The sequence below is a fragment of the Mya arenaria genome, chromosome 6 (assembly GCF_026914265.1).
Source record: "Mya arenaria isolate MELC-2E11 chromosome 6, ASM2691426v1".
Lineage (NCBI taxonomy): Eukaryota > Metazoa > Mollusca > Bivalvia > Myida > Myidae > Mya > Mya arenaria.
In genome coordinates this window covers 14,013,023-14,031,734 of record NC_069127.1, presented here as the reverse complement: position 1 = coordinate 14,031,734, position 18,712 = coordinate 14,013,023, and the positions used below count along the sequence as shown (strand labels likewise).

Below are 18,712 nucleotides of genomic sequence, written 5' to 3'. Positions count from 1 at the left end.
GGCGAATATACGAATAAAAGTAAATTAAAACAGTGTTTGTCGCAAAGATACATATGTGTTTATGCATACATAAACATTTGGCGGTTAATTTTCCCATATGTGACCTTTAAAACCATACATATAGACATAATCTGAATCCCCAACTACTGACTGGTTTGCAGTTGAACATTCGCGAATAATCGACTGGAAATGGTCGAATATCCGACTGGCGAATATACGAATAAAAGTAAATTAAAACAGTGTTTGTCGTAAAGAAACATATGTGTTCATGCATAAAGAAACATTTGGCGATTAATTTTCCCATATGTGACCTTAATACCATACATAAAGACATAAACTGAATCCCCAACTACTGACTGGTTTGCAGTTGAACATTTGCGAATAATCGACTGGAAATGGTCGAATATCCGACTGGCGAATATACGAATAAAAGTAAATTAAAACAGTGTTTGTCGCAAAGATACATATGTGTACATGCATACAGAAACATTTGGCGATTAATTTTCCCATATGTGACCTTTAAAACCATACATAAAGACATAAACTGAACCCCCAACTACTGACTGGTTTGCAGTTAAACATTCGCGAATAATCGACTGGAAATGGTCGAATATCCGACTGGCGAATATACGAATAAAAGTAAATAAAAACAGTGTTTGTCGCAAAGAGACATATGTGTTTATGCATAAAGAAACATTTGGCGATTAATTTTCCCATATGTGACCTTTAAAACCATACATAAAGACATAAACTGAACCCCCAACTACTGACTGGTTTGCAGTTGAACATTCGCGAATAATCGACTGGAAATGGTCGAATATCCGACTGGCGAATATACGAATAAAAGTGAATTAAAACAGTGTTGTCGAATCCCCAACTGGCAACTAGCAGGTAGTTGAATATTTGAATCCCCAACTGGCAACTGGTAAGTAGTTGATTATTCGAATCCCCATCTATCAACTACCAACTACCTTCCAACTTTACCGTCATAACATTTTTAAGCATTTTGCAGTAGTAATAGTATACTATAACCGAATATTTATTTATTCCGCGAGAGAGCACGTTACAAAAACGTGATTTCAACAACAATGGCCGAACCAGGAAAGGGGAAACTGGGCTGCTCACCAAAGGAAGATTTCAACCCATTAGATGAAAATATGTAAGTTCTAGAAAGTGTTTATTTATAATTCAATGTATATTTTCTTGTTTGCATTTGACAGCGATTGTTTTGCAAGCATGTCAAGTTTGCAATTTTGCATTTACTTTTGTCATGTTAGGAGACGTCAGAAATCTGCAGACAGTACAGTCCATAGAAGTGGGTGGGGTATGATACTTTGCAAAATATTGTTATATATAATGCAACTTCATTATTTATCAACTTGTTAAGTCTGAAGCACTCATTGGAAATGTAACATTATCATTCTCACCTGCTGACTCTAAATGCATCTGGTGCGGCATTCGGCCGATAACCGTGGCATTTAAAGGGATTTACTAGCCTTTTAGGGCTAAAGAAGTTCCCTAGACGACAAAAGGTAGGTAGATAGGCCAGCAACCAAAGGCTTCTTACTTTTTCAGAACAATATTTTTATAATCTGTATGTGCCTGGAAATCTTGCTAGTATTTAAATACTGTTAGTATCATAATTTGTCAGCATATCATTGTTTGTTATTTTGTGGTAAAATTTCATTCATCCCTGTATTTATTTAGAGGAGCATTGTTTGAGCATTGTTTATCAATGTTTATCAAATGCAGCAATATAGGCACGTTGAATGTTATTGTTTTGATTCGGTCTGCTCACGCATGCGCAGACCACTGGTTGGCAAAAAACATGGCGGAAACCAATACGGAAGTATCAAAGTTACCGAAACAAATTTCAAATTTAGACCAAGTTGCGTCGGATAGATACATAGAAAAGTTAAATGTTGGTGGAGTTCAGCTTCCAGATCCGTACAGCGTTGCTGTAAAAAGATGGGACAGCGATGTAAGCAAGTGGCCAAGTGTGCTATATCTTGATATTTACAATTACTTGATAAACTATCCGGGACTGTACACAGCTGAATCACTGAAAGCCTACAAGTCTCTAGACGGATATAATTAATTCCATTGTGGACATATGCAGCAGGTTTTGTACCATGAAGTAAGCAAAGAGTCAACCGCTTGCTTACTGAAGACGAAAGTGACTCCATCACAAAGAGTGAATGACAAGCCACATGAGACTTGGGTTTGCATCGACAAAAAGGGAGGACATGTGATCAGAGCTCGCTGCACTTGCAAAGCTGGGTATGTACTTTTTAAGTTTATGATTGTATATTTTTCTTGGTGGCTTATACAATTTAGTAAGACAAAAATAAACATTAATTAATGAGAATAAATTTTATTATTAAACCAGTTATTGAACCAGGCATGAAGTTAATGCCAGAGTGTCAATATAAATGGGGAATCATGAAAGTTGAATTACCTTAAATGTACCGGCTATTTCAAAAATATGCTTCAAAAGCATTGTCAATTCATTTCAAGTATTATAAATCTTTTTTTTCAGATTGGGTGAAGCTTGTAGTCACATTGCTGCTTTGCTGTTCAAGATGATGTCTGCAGCATTATATGGCCTCAATGAAAAGTCAAGGACAAGTGTCTCCTGTGCTTGGAACCAGTTTTATAGGAAAAAGGTAAACAGTGATACAATAGGCTAATAAGAATGTTTTTTAATTGTCACACACAAGAATGTTTACCTCTGTGATAATCTCTCAATTTGTTTGCTTATATATGTTATCCAAAATCTTTCAAAAAACAATTTCGTCTTTATATTTCTTATTTTTTGTATGCATTTTTCAGGTGCAGCCAAAACCTGTGGACATGATTAATTTCGACAACCCAAAACCTCTCCGGAAGAAGCGCCGTCAAAGAGTCCTTTCCACTTCTGTCGAGAACGATGATGGGTTTGACGCAGCCGAGGCACTCCGCAGTCTAAAGCGCATTTGCCCTTCCGCATGTATCCTGACTAAAGGCGACTCTGACACTGACACTGCATCAGAAGATGAAGACTTACCACCAGTTAGTATTTTATTTCTTTGTCTGAATTTAGTGCATTAAGCCTAAATTTGGGCTGTTTTAAAAAAAATGGCAGGAAACATGTAAAAATGGTCAAAATTTTAAACAGGTCTGAGTAAACATTTGATTACCTCATTATAATAAGCTGTCATTGTAGTCTACAAAAATAGTTGTGTGCAAAGAATATAACAGATACTTATTTTTTTATTGAACTTTAATTCAGCTGACCCAACAAAAAAAGAAAACAACATGTACCATCTTCAAAGTCACTACAGAAACAAAATCATTAAACTCTGTGTCTTTTTATGCTCAATTTTCTTAGTTTAGGTGTTAATGTGAATGAAAAAATGTTTAAGCAAGCAATATGCCAACCGAAAAAAAAAAAATTATTTTTTCCCCATTATTTACCCAAATTTAATGGCTACTATGAACAAGCAAGTTTGTTTTCTTATTAAATTGTATAATATTTGTACATAAAAACTGCCTTTCCTTATATTTTAAAGAATAGCAAGTCAATACAACAGAGTATTACATTAACATTACTTAACATTTCACCTTACAGAACTGATATAAAGATATTAGCAGTTTGATGAATAAATGTTTCACTCCTGACATAATTCACATTATTATCATAATTCAGATTACAACTTAATCTTGTGAAATAATTAGAATACAAGTGTAATAATACCTTAATTTATCACTGTAATGCTAACATGAAATAACTATTCAACAGTTTTAATACTGAAACTTTGATTTTTTATCACTTTATTAATAACAAGATGAATTTGATACAAGAAACAACAACAGAGTTTCAACTTTAAGTTAACTTACAAACACTTTGATAAGAACAGGTCATTATAGTACTGATTTGTTGCATATTAAAGTAACACTGTACTATTAACAGAATATAACCATAATAACTTCTGAAAACATGAAATGTCAACATGTTTCACTCCTGACGTGTATGTCAACTTAAACACTAGGAATGAGTCCTTCTGCATGTGCAACCTGTGGTATGTTGATCTCAATTTTGATTCCACAACCAGGCAACAGTGTACCGTAGGCTGAGTTAGAGTTTGTAAAATATCATGTACTGACTGCCAGGAAACATCATCATTTGACCATGTTCCGTATACCGTATACACTTTTGGCCGGCCTGTCTTCTGGAGGAACCTTAACTCTATATACTTGTTTTATCCAACTTAATTACCTGTAAATTTATGTAAATTTCAAGATTATATATGGAAAATAGAGCTAAATAGTACACATGAATAATAACATTAACATCTTATCTTATCCTATTTGCTTATCTTATGTAAGAAGTGTCAGTTTCTAAAAACTTATTTTTAGTATCACATTAGCCATATATACAGATATAAGGGCCACAGATAATGCTTGTTTCTATGTAAGCTCAGTTTGACTGCAACAAAGTCCTGGGGTGCATAATTGAAATATGGAGATCAAAATTAATCTATTAATTTGGTCATGTACATTTTATATCTGTCATTTTTTTAAATCAAAACTTAGTTGTTAGAGTAAAAATAATTGTTTGTAAATGCTTGAAACTCACCTTACTGCATTTGTTCTACTACAAGTTACATAAGAATTAAAACAAAAATCATTTATAAGTAATTCTATAACTTCACAAGTTATTATACTTTTGTTCAACATTATTTGAATGCCTGTGGCATAATTTACTTAGAAGCATTATGTGATACTCATTTATTTATAAAAGCATTTATGTGATATTCATTTATTTATAAAAGCAATTTTGTGATACTCATTTATTTATAAAAGCATTTCTGTGATATTCATTTATTTATAAAAGCATTTTTGTGATATTTATTATTAAAGCATGTACCTGTTCATGTCCCACTTCACTTTGCCGTTTACAGTGTTATTTGTGCCAAAAAATGCCAACTTTCTTTGTCTTTTCTTGGTCGGCCAATTTTGTTAATCCCAAGTACTTCTTCAACATTGTCTGTATCCTTCTTTGTTAATATGTTCATATGTGACAGCCTTCGTTGGTGAAGCATTCTTTACTATATGATCCATAGTGTTTGCATAAGCCCTAGGTCTTTCTAGTAGATGCCTGCATGGTCTTTCGGCAGATTTGCAAATGTTTACATTTTTCTGCTTTCTTGTTCTTCTTGATATTGTCCGGGAGCTTCTACTCTTCAGTTTTCTTCCAGCTTTGGCAGCTTTGCAATTCCTACTTTTCTTTTCCCATTCTCTGTTAAGCTTTCATTCTTTCATCTACAACTGTGTTTGGTTCTCTTTCTTTCTTTACTGTCTATTTGTATTTTCGACTTTTCAAGTAGTTCATCATCCTTTTTCAACTTCTGTCTATGTTTTCGAACTCTTTCTGTGGATGTTATTATATTGGTTTGTGTCCTATATTGATTTTTTTTTTTTTTTCTTAATGATTTTCTGATGGTTAGAAGGCTAACAATAAGCATGCTCATCTTGGCTGCTTTATATTTACTCTAAAATTGAATTTATGCAATTTTATCATTTTAATGTCAGGAGTGAAACATTTTTACCCATGCAAGAAATCATGCTAAGAAGAAAAGATATATGCTGTAATTTGTTATTTACAGTAACCTTCAGTAACATTTGATAAAACATAAGCATGGAAAACATAAAAAAATAATACAGAAAAATATGTTTATCATTTAGTCATATATTTTTATCAGATATATTTTCACTAATAAACTATTATTATAACAATTTTATTTAATAGCATTAAAACACTTACCATGTATGAACTAGATTGTAGTATTATCCACCAATCATCACCAAGAAATTAGAAAAATGCACAGCTGAACAGTGTTGCTTAATAATATGCTAGTTTAAAAAATAGCACCAAAATTGGAAATTGCGTTTCACTCCTGACATTAACATACATGCCATATACTCAATACACAAACAATAACTTTGACCATGACTGCCACTTGTGATTGCTCTAAGACAAACACTTCTTGGAAAAATGCATTTGGGTACATATATGTTCTTTTTTCAAACACAGTGATTCATTTAAGTGCAAATGTTTCACTCCTGACATATTTGGGTCATCTTAGAATATGCAATGCTAAAAATAAAATTTAAATATATGATGATTAAATTATTACTTGTTTAAGTCATGGATACATATAACTTTATAATAGCAAGAGTAAGTTATGAAATACCATTAGTTCCAAGAAGTTCTAGTCATTTTCATAGATTTATACTGATTTTTTATGGAAAATAACATTACCGCCCTTATTCCTTTTCAGTCTTGTTTCATGTCTAAAACATTTTTATATTTTATTTAGTTTTATGTTATTTTTTAGCCAAGACATTCAAATTGAATAAAAATAAATAATTTACTCCCTCACCCACATTTTGACATTGAAATAACATTTTGAATTTTAAGCTTTTCTTAAAATGTCACACTTTTTTGTTGCACTCCTGACTTTTTTGGCATGTTTTATGGACATAACTTTTTTTTCTGTGAATATATCTTGTCCAAATTTTACATACAGTTATATGGCACCAGTTGGCATTTTTAGACAATTGAATTAGAATCTTGTAATGCATAATGTGATAGAAGTTTATGAAAAACTAAAACTAGCCATTTTTTTTAAAACAGCCCTATTACAGAATAACACATAAATCTGAAATGGAGTAAGAACTCAGATCTTAAATGCTATACTTTTAAATTATTAACTGTCAGAGCATTGTTTCAAATTATTATGCTTATTTTACAGGATGATTTACATTAAATAACACAACATAGCTTTATGGAGAATTTGCTTTTTTCAGGTGCTGAGCAGATTCCATGAGGTGGAACATGAGTCACTGAGCCCTACAGACCTAGAAGACAAATTTCAGCGATTTGTTCGTGACTTTCAAGTTCGACCCCAACAGGTCATGAATCTCGAGGCGATGACAAAGGGCCAACAAGACAGTGTTCTGTGGCAACGACAGAGAAGGGGGCGAATAACAGCCACAACAGCACATGATGTTCTGACCTTAAAGCAAGCAACAACAAAGTCAAATGTGCTGAAGAAAATAATGAAGTACCACGAGTGTGACCTTTCACGTTTTGATGCCATTAAGAATGGCAGACAGCACGAAGAAACAGCAAGATCAATGTATAGTGATAAAATGAGGCAAAGTCATGAAAACTTTAATGTATCTGATTGTGGGCTTTTTGTTGACAGCACATTCCCATTTTATTCAGCAACACCCGATGGACTCAGGCAATGTTTGTGTCATGGCAAGGGGCTTGTAGAGATCAAGTGCTCATACAAACATAGAGACTCAAAAATAGAAGACATTAAGGATCAGACTTTCTTCCTTAATAGTGACAATAAACTGAAAACTAACCACCGCTACTATTCACAAATTCAGTTTCAAATGTATGTTTCTGGGAAGACATTTTGTGATTTTGTGGTTTTCACATACAAAGGAATAGTAATTAATACAGACTGTACCCCATGATCCTGAGTTTGTAAATATGTTAATTAAAAAGTGTACAGATTTTGCGATACATGATCTTGTACCTGAGATTATTCAACACAAGTTGAACATGTAAAAAGAATTTAACCTTGTGAAATATACATAAATGTCCTAACTGTTTTTGACTGTATTCTTCGAATTGTTGTATTAAGCTTTCAGGATTGTTCAATGCTATGCCTTTACCTTATTTTATTATGCCCCCCTTCGAAGAAGAGGGGTATATTGCTTTGCACAGGCATGTCGGTCGGTCGGTCCGTCGGTAGACCAAAGCTTGTCCGAGTGATAACTCAACAATTCCTGGACGTATGGTCATCAAACTTCACATGAAGGTTGGGCCTGACCAGTAGATGACCCCTATTGATTTTGGGGGTCATCAGGTCAAAGGTCAAGGTCACAATGACCTTTAATGGTAAAATAATTTTAAAGCTTGTCCGAGTGATAACTCAACAATGCCTGCACCCATGGCCCTCAAACTTGACATGGAGGTTGGGCCTGACCAGTAGATAACCCCTATTGTTTTTGGGGTCATCAGGCCAAAGGTCAAGGTCACAGTGACCTTGAATGGTAAAAGGTTGTCCGAGTGATAACGTGAAAATGCCTGCACCCATGGCCCTCAAACTTGACTTGGAGGTTGGGCCTGACCAGTAGCTGACCCCTATTGTTTTTGGGGCTCAATGGATCAAAGGTCAAGGTCACAGTGACCTTGAATGGTAAAAGGTTGTTCGAGTGATAACTCAACAATGCCTGCACCCATGGCCCTCAAACTTGACTTGGAGGTTGGGCCTGACCAGTAGATGACCCCTATTGTTTTTGGGGGTCATTGGGCCAAAGGTCAAGGTCACAGTGACCTTGAATGGTAAAAGGTTGTCCGATTGATAACTCAAAAATGCCTGCACCCATGGCCCTCAAACTTGACTTGGAGAATTGGCCTGACCAGGAGATGACCCCTATGGTTTTTGGGGGTCATCTGGCCAAAGGTCATGGTCACAGTGACCTGGAATGATAATAGGTTGTCCGAGTGATAACTTGACAATGCCTGCACCCATGGCCCTCAAACTTGACTTGGAGGTTGGGCCTGGCCAGAAGATGGTCCCTATTGATTTAAGGGGTCATTGGGCCAAAGGTCAAGGTCACAGTCACCTGGAATGGTAAAAGGTTATGCGAGTGATAACTTGACAATGGCTGCACCCATGGCCCTCAAACTTGATATGGAGGTTGAGCCTGGCCAGGAGATTGTCCCTATTAATTTTAGGGGTCATTGGGCCAAAGGTCAAGGTCACAGTGACCTTGAATGATAAAAGGTTGTCTAAGTGATAACTCAACAATGCCTGCACCCATGGCCCTCAAACTTGACATGGAGGTTGGGCCTGACCAGTAGATGACCCCTATTGATTTTAGGGGTCAAAGGTCAAGGTCACAGTGACCTTGAAAGCAAACTCGACAATTCTTGGACCTATGGTCATCAAACTTGACATGGAGGTTGGGCCTGACCAGTAGATGACCCCTATTGATTTTAGGGGTCAAAGGTCAAGGTCACAGTGACCTTGAAAGCAAACTCGACAATTCTTGGACCTATGGTCATCAAACTTGACCTGAAGGTTGGGCCTGCCCAGTAGATGACCCTTATCGACTTTGGGGGTCATCAGGCCAAGGTCAATGTCACAGTAACCTTTAACACAAAAAAGTTAACAAATCTTCCCCCACTGATATCTCAACAATGCCTGAACCTATGATCATTAAACTTGACATGGATGTTAAGCCTGACCAGTAGATCACCCTTATTGATTTTAGGATTCATAGAGCCAAAGGTCAAGGTCACAGTGATCTTGAATGGTAAAAGGTTGTCCGAGTGATAACTCAACAATGCCTGAACCCATGGCCTTCAAACTTGACTTGGAGTTGCATCTGACTTGTAGATGACCCCTTATGATTTAAGGGGTCATCGGGTCAAAGGTCAAGGTCACAGTGACCTTGAACGAAAAAAAACTTGTCTTGTGATAACTTGACAATGCCTGCACCCATGGCCCTCAAACTTGACATTTAGGTTTCTGGTGACCAGCTGATGACTCTGGATTTTGAGTTCATAGAGTCAAAGGTCATGACGGTCATAACACACTTTATCCTCACACTTTAATGGTCATAATCTTAAAACAGCAACAAATCAGCTGTCATTTCGGTCCATGCATATTTCATTCAATTGTCCATATAATCCTGACAACATGGCGCTCAGGGGGGGCATAATGTTTGACAAACATCTCTTGTTATGTACTTAATTTTCATTGTATTGTGAAGCTTGATATTTTTTACTCCTTTGCAAAAAGCATTGTTTGTAGTTTGTATTTTTGTTCCATTTTTACATGATAACATGTAAATAAATAGATTACATCAAAATTGTGTTTCTATTTTAGCTCACACTCTCATATATATAACGGTTGATTTTACACTTTTTTACATTTAATAATGTTGTAAGGCCCATCCTTAAATAGTGTTCGTTTTTCGGGCCACGTTGGAACAAAAGAGGAACAACAATATATTTTACTTTGTCATTTCTTCATAGTCTGTCAGATGACTGCAAATAAATATTTGTTTAATTTGGCCAAATAGAAAACAAAAACAAAAGAAGATAAAGTTCATTCTCATTTTAATACTTCCAGTGACTTCATTTAAATTAGCTTCCAATAAGTTACATGTATAAGAAATATACCATTTATCAAGCATTAAACAGCACATTCAAAAGCACATTATAAGCATACATAAGTTATAAATATGTCTTTGAGTAGTAAATAATTTAAGCTTCCTGCTTTAAGCATTAACATTAATGTACACTAATTAACATGAACATAAAAGTTACTTCACAAGTTTGGGGAGAAGGTTTGTGAAAGCCGCACAAATTGTCAAAATAGAATCTGCGTGTCTAATTAAAGAAATAGGCAAGGTGTTTTTCAAAATTTGAAATCTTTTTACACACTCAATTGCCCTCTCAACATATATGCGAGACTTCGAGAGTCTTCTCACACATTCCACTTCCCTCTGTGAGAACTGACTTTTCCCTTTCGCAAATGGTGGTATTGGCAGAGATGCTCCATGGGCTGCTAGTTCATCAGCAATGAGGAAGCCCCTATCGGCAAGAACAAGGTCACCTAATTCAAGAAGCTCATAGAAACCAGATCGTGCTGTGATCTCCTTGACAGATACTCGCCCGCCCCAGCACTTGGATAGGAAACTAACTGATCCATAGGGTGTTATGCCGATTAGGAATTTCAGGGTATTGTGACTTTTATAGTTAGACCATGTAGAAGCCCTAGCATCAAGATTTGTTGGCCTTTGAATGAAAATCTCACTACAGTCAATAATTACACGACACTTTTTGTAGTTCTTTTTGAATGTTCTTGGCATGTTTTTCATAATAGCATCTTTTGAAGGCCATTGCAAAAGAAACTTAAGTCGTTTTTCGAGATTAGGCAAGGTTTGAGTCAACACTCTTGACACCTGTGTAGGGCATGTCTGGAATCTCATAGCAAGGTCATTATTAGTGAGATTTAACTTAAGTTTCATCAACACCATAAGCAGTACATTGCCCCGGCAAAGCTTTCCGGTTGGTTTTATGACATCAGATACTGTTGCCAGAAGCCAGGTAAACATTGTCATTGATTGCAGACCAGTCAATGTTGATACCTCACGGTTGCCAAGGTTCTTGTATGAAAAGTTTGTTTTCTTTATCTGCTCTTTTAAGTCTCTATTTTCACACATAAGGCGCTGATGATCCTTCTGCAGGGATGTATAGTCTGCCTTTAGGTTGTCAAGCTCTTCCTGGATGGGATCAGGTCCTGGATCTGTGCCTGCAAGTATGAAATGACTTATGCTGTAGGCATATATACAGCTGCAGTCTGTGTGTGTGGACAGTTCTGGATTTATTATGTATGCATGTCTTTAATTAGCCTTCTATATAATTCTTAGTGTGATAGGATGCTAAGTTATTTTTTTGAGTACATAAAGTTTAAAGCTTAATCTAATACCTTGGTCACACGATTAAGGTAGATAATGTCCTAACATCAGGAGTGCCTCAGCAATTTCGTCTTGGTCATTGGCTGGTTGGTGGTTTTCTTTGTCATTTGGTGTTAAGACAATTCTGCGTCTCTGGAGGCGCTTGAACCTATCTGCTCGTGCAGGAGTCTGCTCAGGCTGCTTGGCTGTGGTAGCGAAACTGAATACACTCGGTATGTAATCCTGGTGATAATGGTCCTTGGACGGTGTTCCTGCCAATGTATAACAAATTATGTATATATATAATATGGAGTTATAATTATTATTCACCTCTTGAACAATATGTCATAATATTCTTTTAGGGTCTAACCATTGATACCAAAACTGTAACAATTAAGCCAGCATTCTATACAGATAATACAAACATATCCCAGATACTTTACTACCAATTATTTTTGTCTGGTAGTAGATCTACTGGTACAGTACCCTTTTTACATCTCGAACACGAAAATGGGATGAGAATTAAAACATGATACTGTAGTACTTAAAACAATAACATAATTACTTAATACCTTCGGCGAAATGCATGCTGCAAAGACAGTCATGATCCGAAGGCTCCCACAACTTAACATGTTGACGGTTGCTCAGGCTTCTTCTCCCAATAGCGAGTAACCACTTCAACCTTCTCTCTTTTTCTTTAGGAAATCTAAAGAAACGAACTCCAGAATCTTTCACAAAACGTTGTGTGCACCCTGGTGCAGAACAACTAGTCGGCATTCTGAGTTTTTGTTTACACTTTCTATAAATAACCCTGTCAAAAGATCCCGCAATATTCACGCTCTGATTGTAAATAACAATGGCGGTGTTTAGCCAACCAGTTGTATTCGAGGCCGACCAGCAGGTGCGTGTGACGTCACGCTTCAATGTGCCTATAATGCCATTCATGAATATGTTGATAGGTTTGATGAATAAAAGGTTTGAAAACACAATGTACATTATTTCAATCATGCTAGTTTTTTCCCCTTTTCGTTGAATAACTCTTATTTTTCCCTGATTAAAGTGCCCCCACACCATTCTTTTAAAATATTAAAATAATACGAACAGATAAATCTTATAACGGGAAAGCATTTCCAAATCAATGTTGCCAAAAATGGAATGCAGACACTTCATCGCATCTAAAACTATTTATACTTAATAAATCTTCAAGTGGACACCACAGCTGCTTTGTTAGTCATTTGAAGTGCCTGATATTAATGTCCGACACCAGACAGTTTTTCTTTTCTTTTTGGGACAAGAAAATCCCTTAACCTTATTTGGGACTAATAAGACAAGACCTGATATACTGAGTGAGGGTTTCTTGTTCCGTTGCCACCCCATACCTTCATGTGTTAAAACCTACATGTTTTAGTGTGTGTTTTGTCTAACAATTTGGTGCCGAATCGTGGACACATTTTCAATGCAATTATATACTATAATTAAATTTCCAAAAAAAAAAATGAGCTAAAACAATCTTTTCACCAATAACTAAACATCCAAAAACATTTCTGTTTAACAGTTGAAGTTTGATGTGGGGGTTTTTTATGTCTTGAATATATTGAAAATATATTTAATTTCTCAGTTTATTTCTTATAACATTCTGAGTTTAGTTTTGTTGATTTCTAGGAAAAATGAGAATTTTCAAACTTATTTTTCCCAATCATGAATTTCCTGACTCACTTCATGAAACCCATTGTCTGACACCATTAATTGATATTTTCAGAGGATCATATGGAGACCAGAGAGACCAGACTTCTGATCATGATGCAGACAGAAGCAGTGGGGATGACCATGGAGCAGATCATCCGCTTCACTCCCTTGAGGGGCAGTTGGAGGACCTGTGTATAGAAGAAGCTGATCAACTGCCTTTTAGCCCACCCACTAGCTCAAGATTTTCGAAGCGGGAAAAGGTTCGCAGAAATAGTGGAAGGCGATCAGTACAGAAGAATAAGGAAAATGAAAAATCGAAAAAGCCCAAAGTTGTTGTTTCTTTTATAAAGGAGCGGTACAGTGAGAGCAATGCGCTATACAGTGGCCTGGCTCATGCAGATTCTGATGCAGACTTGGAGCGTGGTCCAGGTGACACAAGAGATAAGGAGAAACGGAAACGAGATAGAGAAGATAAGCTAAAAAGTAAGGTGCGACAACAGGAAATACTTAGTAAGAGGGAAGATTTGAGCACTGTCAGTGAGAATATAGCAAGTAACACTGCCCCTATGGACATAAATACTCCTGTTGTTCCGGTAAAGTTAGAGGGCTCTGGCAGATTTGTCTCCCTTGGTTTGCCTAGCACTAGCTGCCGTCACATTGCATTGCCAATTTTGTCTTCAGATAAACTAGAAAGAAGGCCAGCAGTGTCCTCATTTGCGGACTGTCCCAATGAAAGGTTGATATTTTTCAAGACATTTCAAGCTTTGATTAATATGGGATCTCAAGGGAAAAAGCAGAAAGAGCAAAAGGAGAAGGAGAGAATGTTTCCACAGAGACAGAAAAGTGCAGAAGAGGATCTGTACATGTCCATTATATGGATAGGTTTACAGGCCTGGCTAAATGGAATGTCCCTTGAGGATCAACAAAAGATGATGGATCTCGAAAGAGAGAAAATACCCCATGTTTTAAATGAAATCATGGAGTTTCAAGTGCAATTCCCACAGTCCAACTGTGTGCAAAACAATAGTACAGGAGGTTCTGAATCCCATAACCGAGATAGCTCATGCAGTGTAGATACAACTGTAACAGACATCACTGAGTCCTACCATACAATGTATGTGAATCAGGACATGATTCAACAGCAGCAACAAGCTGTGATACAAGTAGAAAGACTGCTAGAAAAGTTGGACAAGTGCGAACAACTTTATCGATCAGATGCTGTCTTTGCAGCTAGTCATCCAAAGTACAAGGAGCCCACTTTTATCCAAAGAACTGAAGCATTGTATCTGTGGTTAAACACAACTAAAGATTTGTGCCATAAAATTAATGTTTTAGGTCAGGTTTTCAATATATCAGCCGAACAAGGCTGGAGGTACATTAGTTTTAATCGTGAGGATAACGTTCAATCATTTGATCGTCAAATCAATAGGGAAAGCATTCCAGAAATAGTTCAGGATGATGACTACTGTGATGATGATGATGATACGGATGCTGTATATACAGAAAATTCTCAGGAAAATAGTGAACAAAACAAATTAGTTACAAATAGCTGTGAAAGTAGTGGTAGTGAAAAGAGTGAACAGCAAAAGAGAGTTAGTTTTCAAATGTCAGAACCCAGAAGAGATGTCAGTAGTTCAAACACAAGTAGACTTGTTTCACCAGTATCTAGTCCAAAACGTGACCTTAGTCCAAGTCAGTTTGGGAGCCCGCCAGACTCCTCGACCCCTCTGCGAGCTCAGTTTTCCTCTGCGTCTCTGTCCCGTGCCTCTAGTGAGGCCAGTCTGGATGATCTGGGCCGCTCCCTGTACCGTGCTTATGTAGATAAGGGGCTGAAGAAGATTGGGCTAAGTAAAATGTTGATCCGCCTACGTGATATCCTGTACACATCCTTAAGAAGAGCTAGACAGAGCCTTGAGTATAGAAGTAGTGACAGTGAGGTTGTGGACAAGGTATTATTTATTCTGGAATGGTTTTTACATATTGAACTATGAGTATTTCAACTTCTTAATTTTTTATAAAGATTATTATAAATCCCCACTATTTTTCATCAAAATAATTAATGTGCATTCATGATCTAGACCATTGATTATTTATTGTAAGTGGATTAAATGTAGAATAAGTGCTTTCATGTACCTCTTTAATACTCATTATATGAAGGCACATCCCTACCACTAAATTGTGTTTTTATAAGCATGTGAGATCAAGTCTATCAAAATAAAAAATTCTTCAAGTATCCATGTGCAATTCTACATTTATATCAAGTATCAATTACCTATAGTCACCGTCAGACGAGTATTACCAGCACTCCTCTCCAACCCTTGACTTGCTTGACAAGTCCCCGGGGACGCACCTTGAGTCTCACCCCACGGAGAAGCTGCGTGCATGGCGGGATGAGTTCCTGGAGATTGGCCTGCCTTCATATAGACCCACATACATCTTCCTTCTGCAGGTGTGTAAACTTTTTCCAGAATGTCCCTATCGGCAGGCTGCGGTTGCCGGTTAGTTATGGCAGGTAAATATTAGCAATTATGCGCTGCTGGTATTACACATGTATTGCAATGTTGCACTATTAAGCTATTGAATTTGTAACTTCCTAAAATCATTTAAATACCCTTCTATTATCATTTAAATACTTCAAAACCTACTTGATAAATTTGTTTTGTCTTTTGACTTTCTTGGTACATGAATAATGCTAATGCCTCTTTACTACAGGTGCTATTGGATGTGATCCACGAGGCTATGAAGATCCGCCTTGAGCAGCTACAAAACCCAATAGGGGAACCGTCCTTCCTCTCCATAAGACAGGTATGTTACATAAACCAAATAGGGGAACCATTCTGCCTCTCCATAACACAGATATGTTACATAAACATATTGTACAACAAATCTGATGAAAATATAATTATTTGCAAGTAAATAAAACCTCATTGAACAAAAGTGTATTGTAACATTTCATTTTAACCCATAACTTGCAAATACGGCAAATAAAGCAATTTCAAAGCCATCACTTTTGGAGGTGGAGGTTTATAAACATCCAAGGTCACAATATTGGAAGTTTTAGTCAAACTATAAGGAGCTTATAAATTCAAACTTCCCTGGAAGCCCTGGTAATGAATGTATAGCATTTTTAATGCTAACTGGTTGCTTTTTATGGTCCTGATAAAGTCACCAAGTACAATGTTTATGTGTACAGTATATGAATGTCTATTCCAGCTGATCATTGAGTGTAAGGACATGCTAGCGAAGGCTGTGATGGTGAAGCAGGACTACCAATGTATGGTGCAGGCTGTTCTCGATGATCATGAGGCCCAGGCAGAGAATTCCCCGCTCGATCTGGAAAGGTTTGATGACGACATGTGCAAGATGTTCAAGGTATGTGAAATGTTTTATACTAGTCTAAAGATATAAAAATGTGTGCTTTAATATATTGACATTTCCGGAAGAAAGATTTCTGCATGCCGGCAAACCTCGTTGCCAGCTTCTTGTACATTTCAACAGTTTGGATTTATCAATCCTAACAGCAAACTTCACAGTTAACAGAGTTACAAAGAATTTAATAAAACCTTGCATACATAAGATAGTCCATAAAGACATTATATCTTTTTCTTTGTTGTCTCATATCCAGATAGACCTAGGTAAATGTGTGTTTTGCCCCTTTGACTGTGCGCTTGTGTTTCAGATGTACTTCCAGTACCTACAGAACTGGCTATACCACCTGCAGAATTTGCCAGAGGCTTCACGTTCTTTGAAGAACCCACTGGAGGAGGAGTGGAACTTCACCAAGAAGATCTGCCCTCACATCATCAGTGGTGAGGCAGAGGCTGGCAAGAGGTTTAGGTATGTGGTTAGATCTGCCCTCACATCATCAGTGGTGAGGCAGAGGCTAGCAAGAGGATCTGCCCTCACATCATCAGTGGCGAGGCATAGGCCGGCAAGAGGTTAAGGTATGTGGTTAGGTCTGCCCTCACATCATCAGTGGCGAGGCAGAGGCTGGCAAGAGGTTTAGGTATGTGGTCTGGTCTGCCCTCACATCATCAGTGGCGAGGCAGAGGCCGGCAAGAGGTTAAGGTATGTGGTCAGGTCTGCCCTCACATCATCAGTGGCGAGGCAGAGGCCGGCAAGAGGTTAAGGTATGTGGTCAGGTCTGCTCTCACATCATCAGTGGCAAGGCAGAGGCTGGCAAGAGGTTTAGGTATGTGGTCAGGTCTGCCCTCACATCATCAGTGGCGAGGCAGAGGCTGGCAGGAGGTTTAGATATGTGGTCAGGTCTGCCCTCACATCATCAGTGGCGAGGCAGAGGCTGGCAAGAGGTTTAGGTATGTGGTCAGATCTGCCCTAACATCATCAGTGGCGAGGCAGAAGCTCTCAAGAGGATCTGCCCTCACATCATCAGTGGCGAGGCAGAGGCCGGCAAGAGGTTAAGGTATGTGGTTAGGTCTGCCCTCACATCATCAGTGGCGAGGCAGAGGCTGCCCTCACATCATCAGTGGCGAGGCAGAGGCAGGCAAGAGGTTTAGGTATGTGGTCAGGTCTGCCCTCACATCATCAGTGACGAGGCAGAGGCCGGCAAGAGGTTTAGGTATGTGGTCAGGTCTGCCCTCACATCATCAGTGGCGAGGCAGGGGCCGGCAAGAGGTTTAGGTATGTGGTCAGGTCTGCCCTCACATCATCAGTGGCGAGGCAGAGGCCGGCAAGAGGTTACGGTATGTGGTCAGGTCTGCCCTCACATCATCAGTGGCGAGGCAGAGGCCGTCAAGAGGTAAAGGTATGTGGTCAGGTCTGCCCTCACATCATCAGTGGCGAGGCAGAGGCCGACAAGAGGTTAAGGTATGTGGTCAGGTCTGCCCTCACATCATCAGTGGCGAGGCAGAGGTCGGCAAGAGGTTTAGGTATGTGGTCAGGTCTGCCCTCACATCATCAGTGGCGAGGCAGAGGCCGGCAAGAGGTTTAGGTATGTGGTCAGGTCTGCCCTCACATCATCAGTGGCGAGGCAGAGGCCGGCAAGAGGTTAAGGTATGTGGTCAGGTCTGCCCTCACATCATCAGTGGCGAGGCAGAGGCCGGCAAGAGGTTTAGGTATGTGGTCAGGTCTGCCCACACATCATCAGTGGCGAGGCAGAGGCCGGCAAGAGGTTAAGGTATGTGGTCAGGTCTGCCCTCACATCATCAGTGGCTAGGCAGAGGCCGGCAAGAGGTTTAGGTATGTGGTCAGGTCTGTCCTCACATCATCAGTGGCAAGGCAGAAGCTCTCAAGAGGTTTAGGTATGTGGTCAGATCTGCCCTCACAGCATCAGTGGCGAGGCAGAGGCCGGCAAGAGGTTTAGGTATGTGGTCAGGTCTGCCCTCACATCATCAGTGGCGAGGCAGAGGCCGGCAAGAGGTTTAGGTATGTGGTTAGGTCTGCGGCTGGATAAATGTTCAGGTACATGGTAGGATCTGTCCACACACCATCAGTAGCAAGGCAGAGGCTGGCCAGTGGTTTAGTATTTGTC

At 38.4% G+C, this 18,712-nt stretch overlaps 1 protein-coding gene across 1 annotated transcript in view; it reads left to right on the top strand.

Annotated features, from left to right (window-relative positions):
* The first annotated feature begins 1,088 nt into the window (after positions 1-1,088).
* LOC128237236 (mitogen-activated protein kinase kinase kinase 4-like) overlaps positions 1,089-18,712 on the top strand; it is a 61,251-nt gene continuing 43,627 nt past the window's right edge. Inside the window, exons 1-6 of the mRNA XM_052952583.1 lie at positions 1,089-1,159; positions 13,295-15,170; positions 15,500-15,670; positions 15,934-16,026; positions 16,435-16,593; positions 16,901-17,058. Of these exons, the coding sequence (XP_052808543.1) occupies positions 1,089-1,159; positions 13,295-15,170; positions 15,500-15,670; positions 15,934-16,026; positions 16,435-16,593; positions 16,901-17,058 (2,528 nt within the window). The remainder of the gene's footprint in view (positions 1,160-13,294; positions 15,171-15,499; positions 15,671-15,933; positions 16,027-16,434; positions 16,594-16,900; positions 17,059-18,712) is intronic.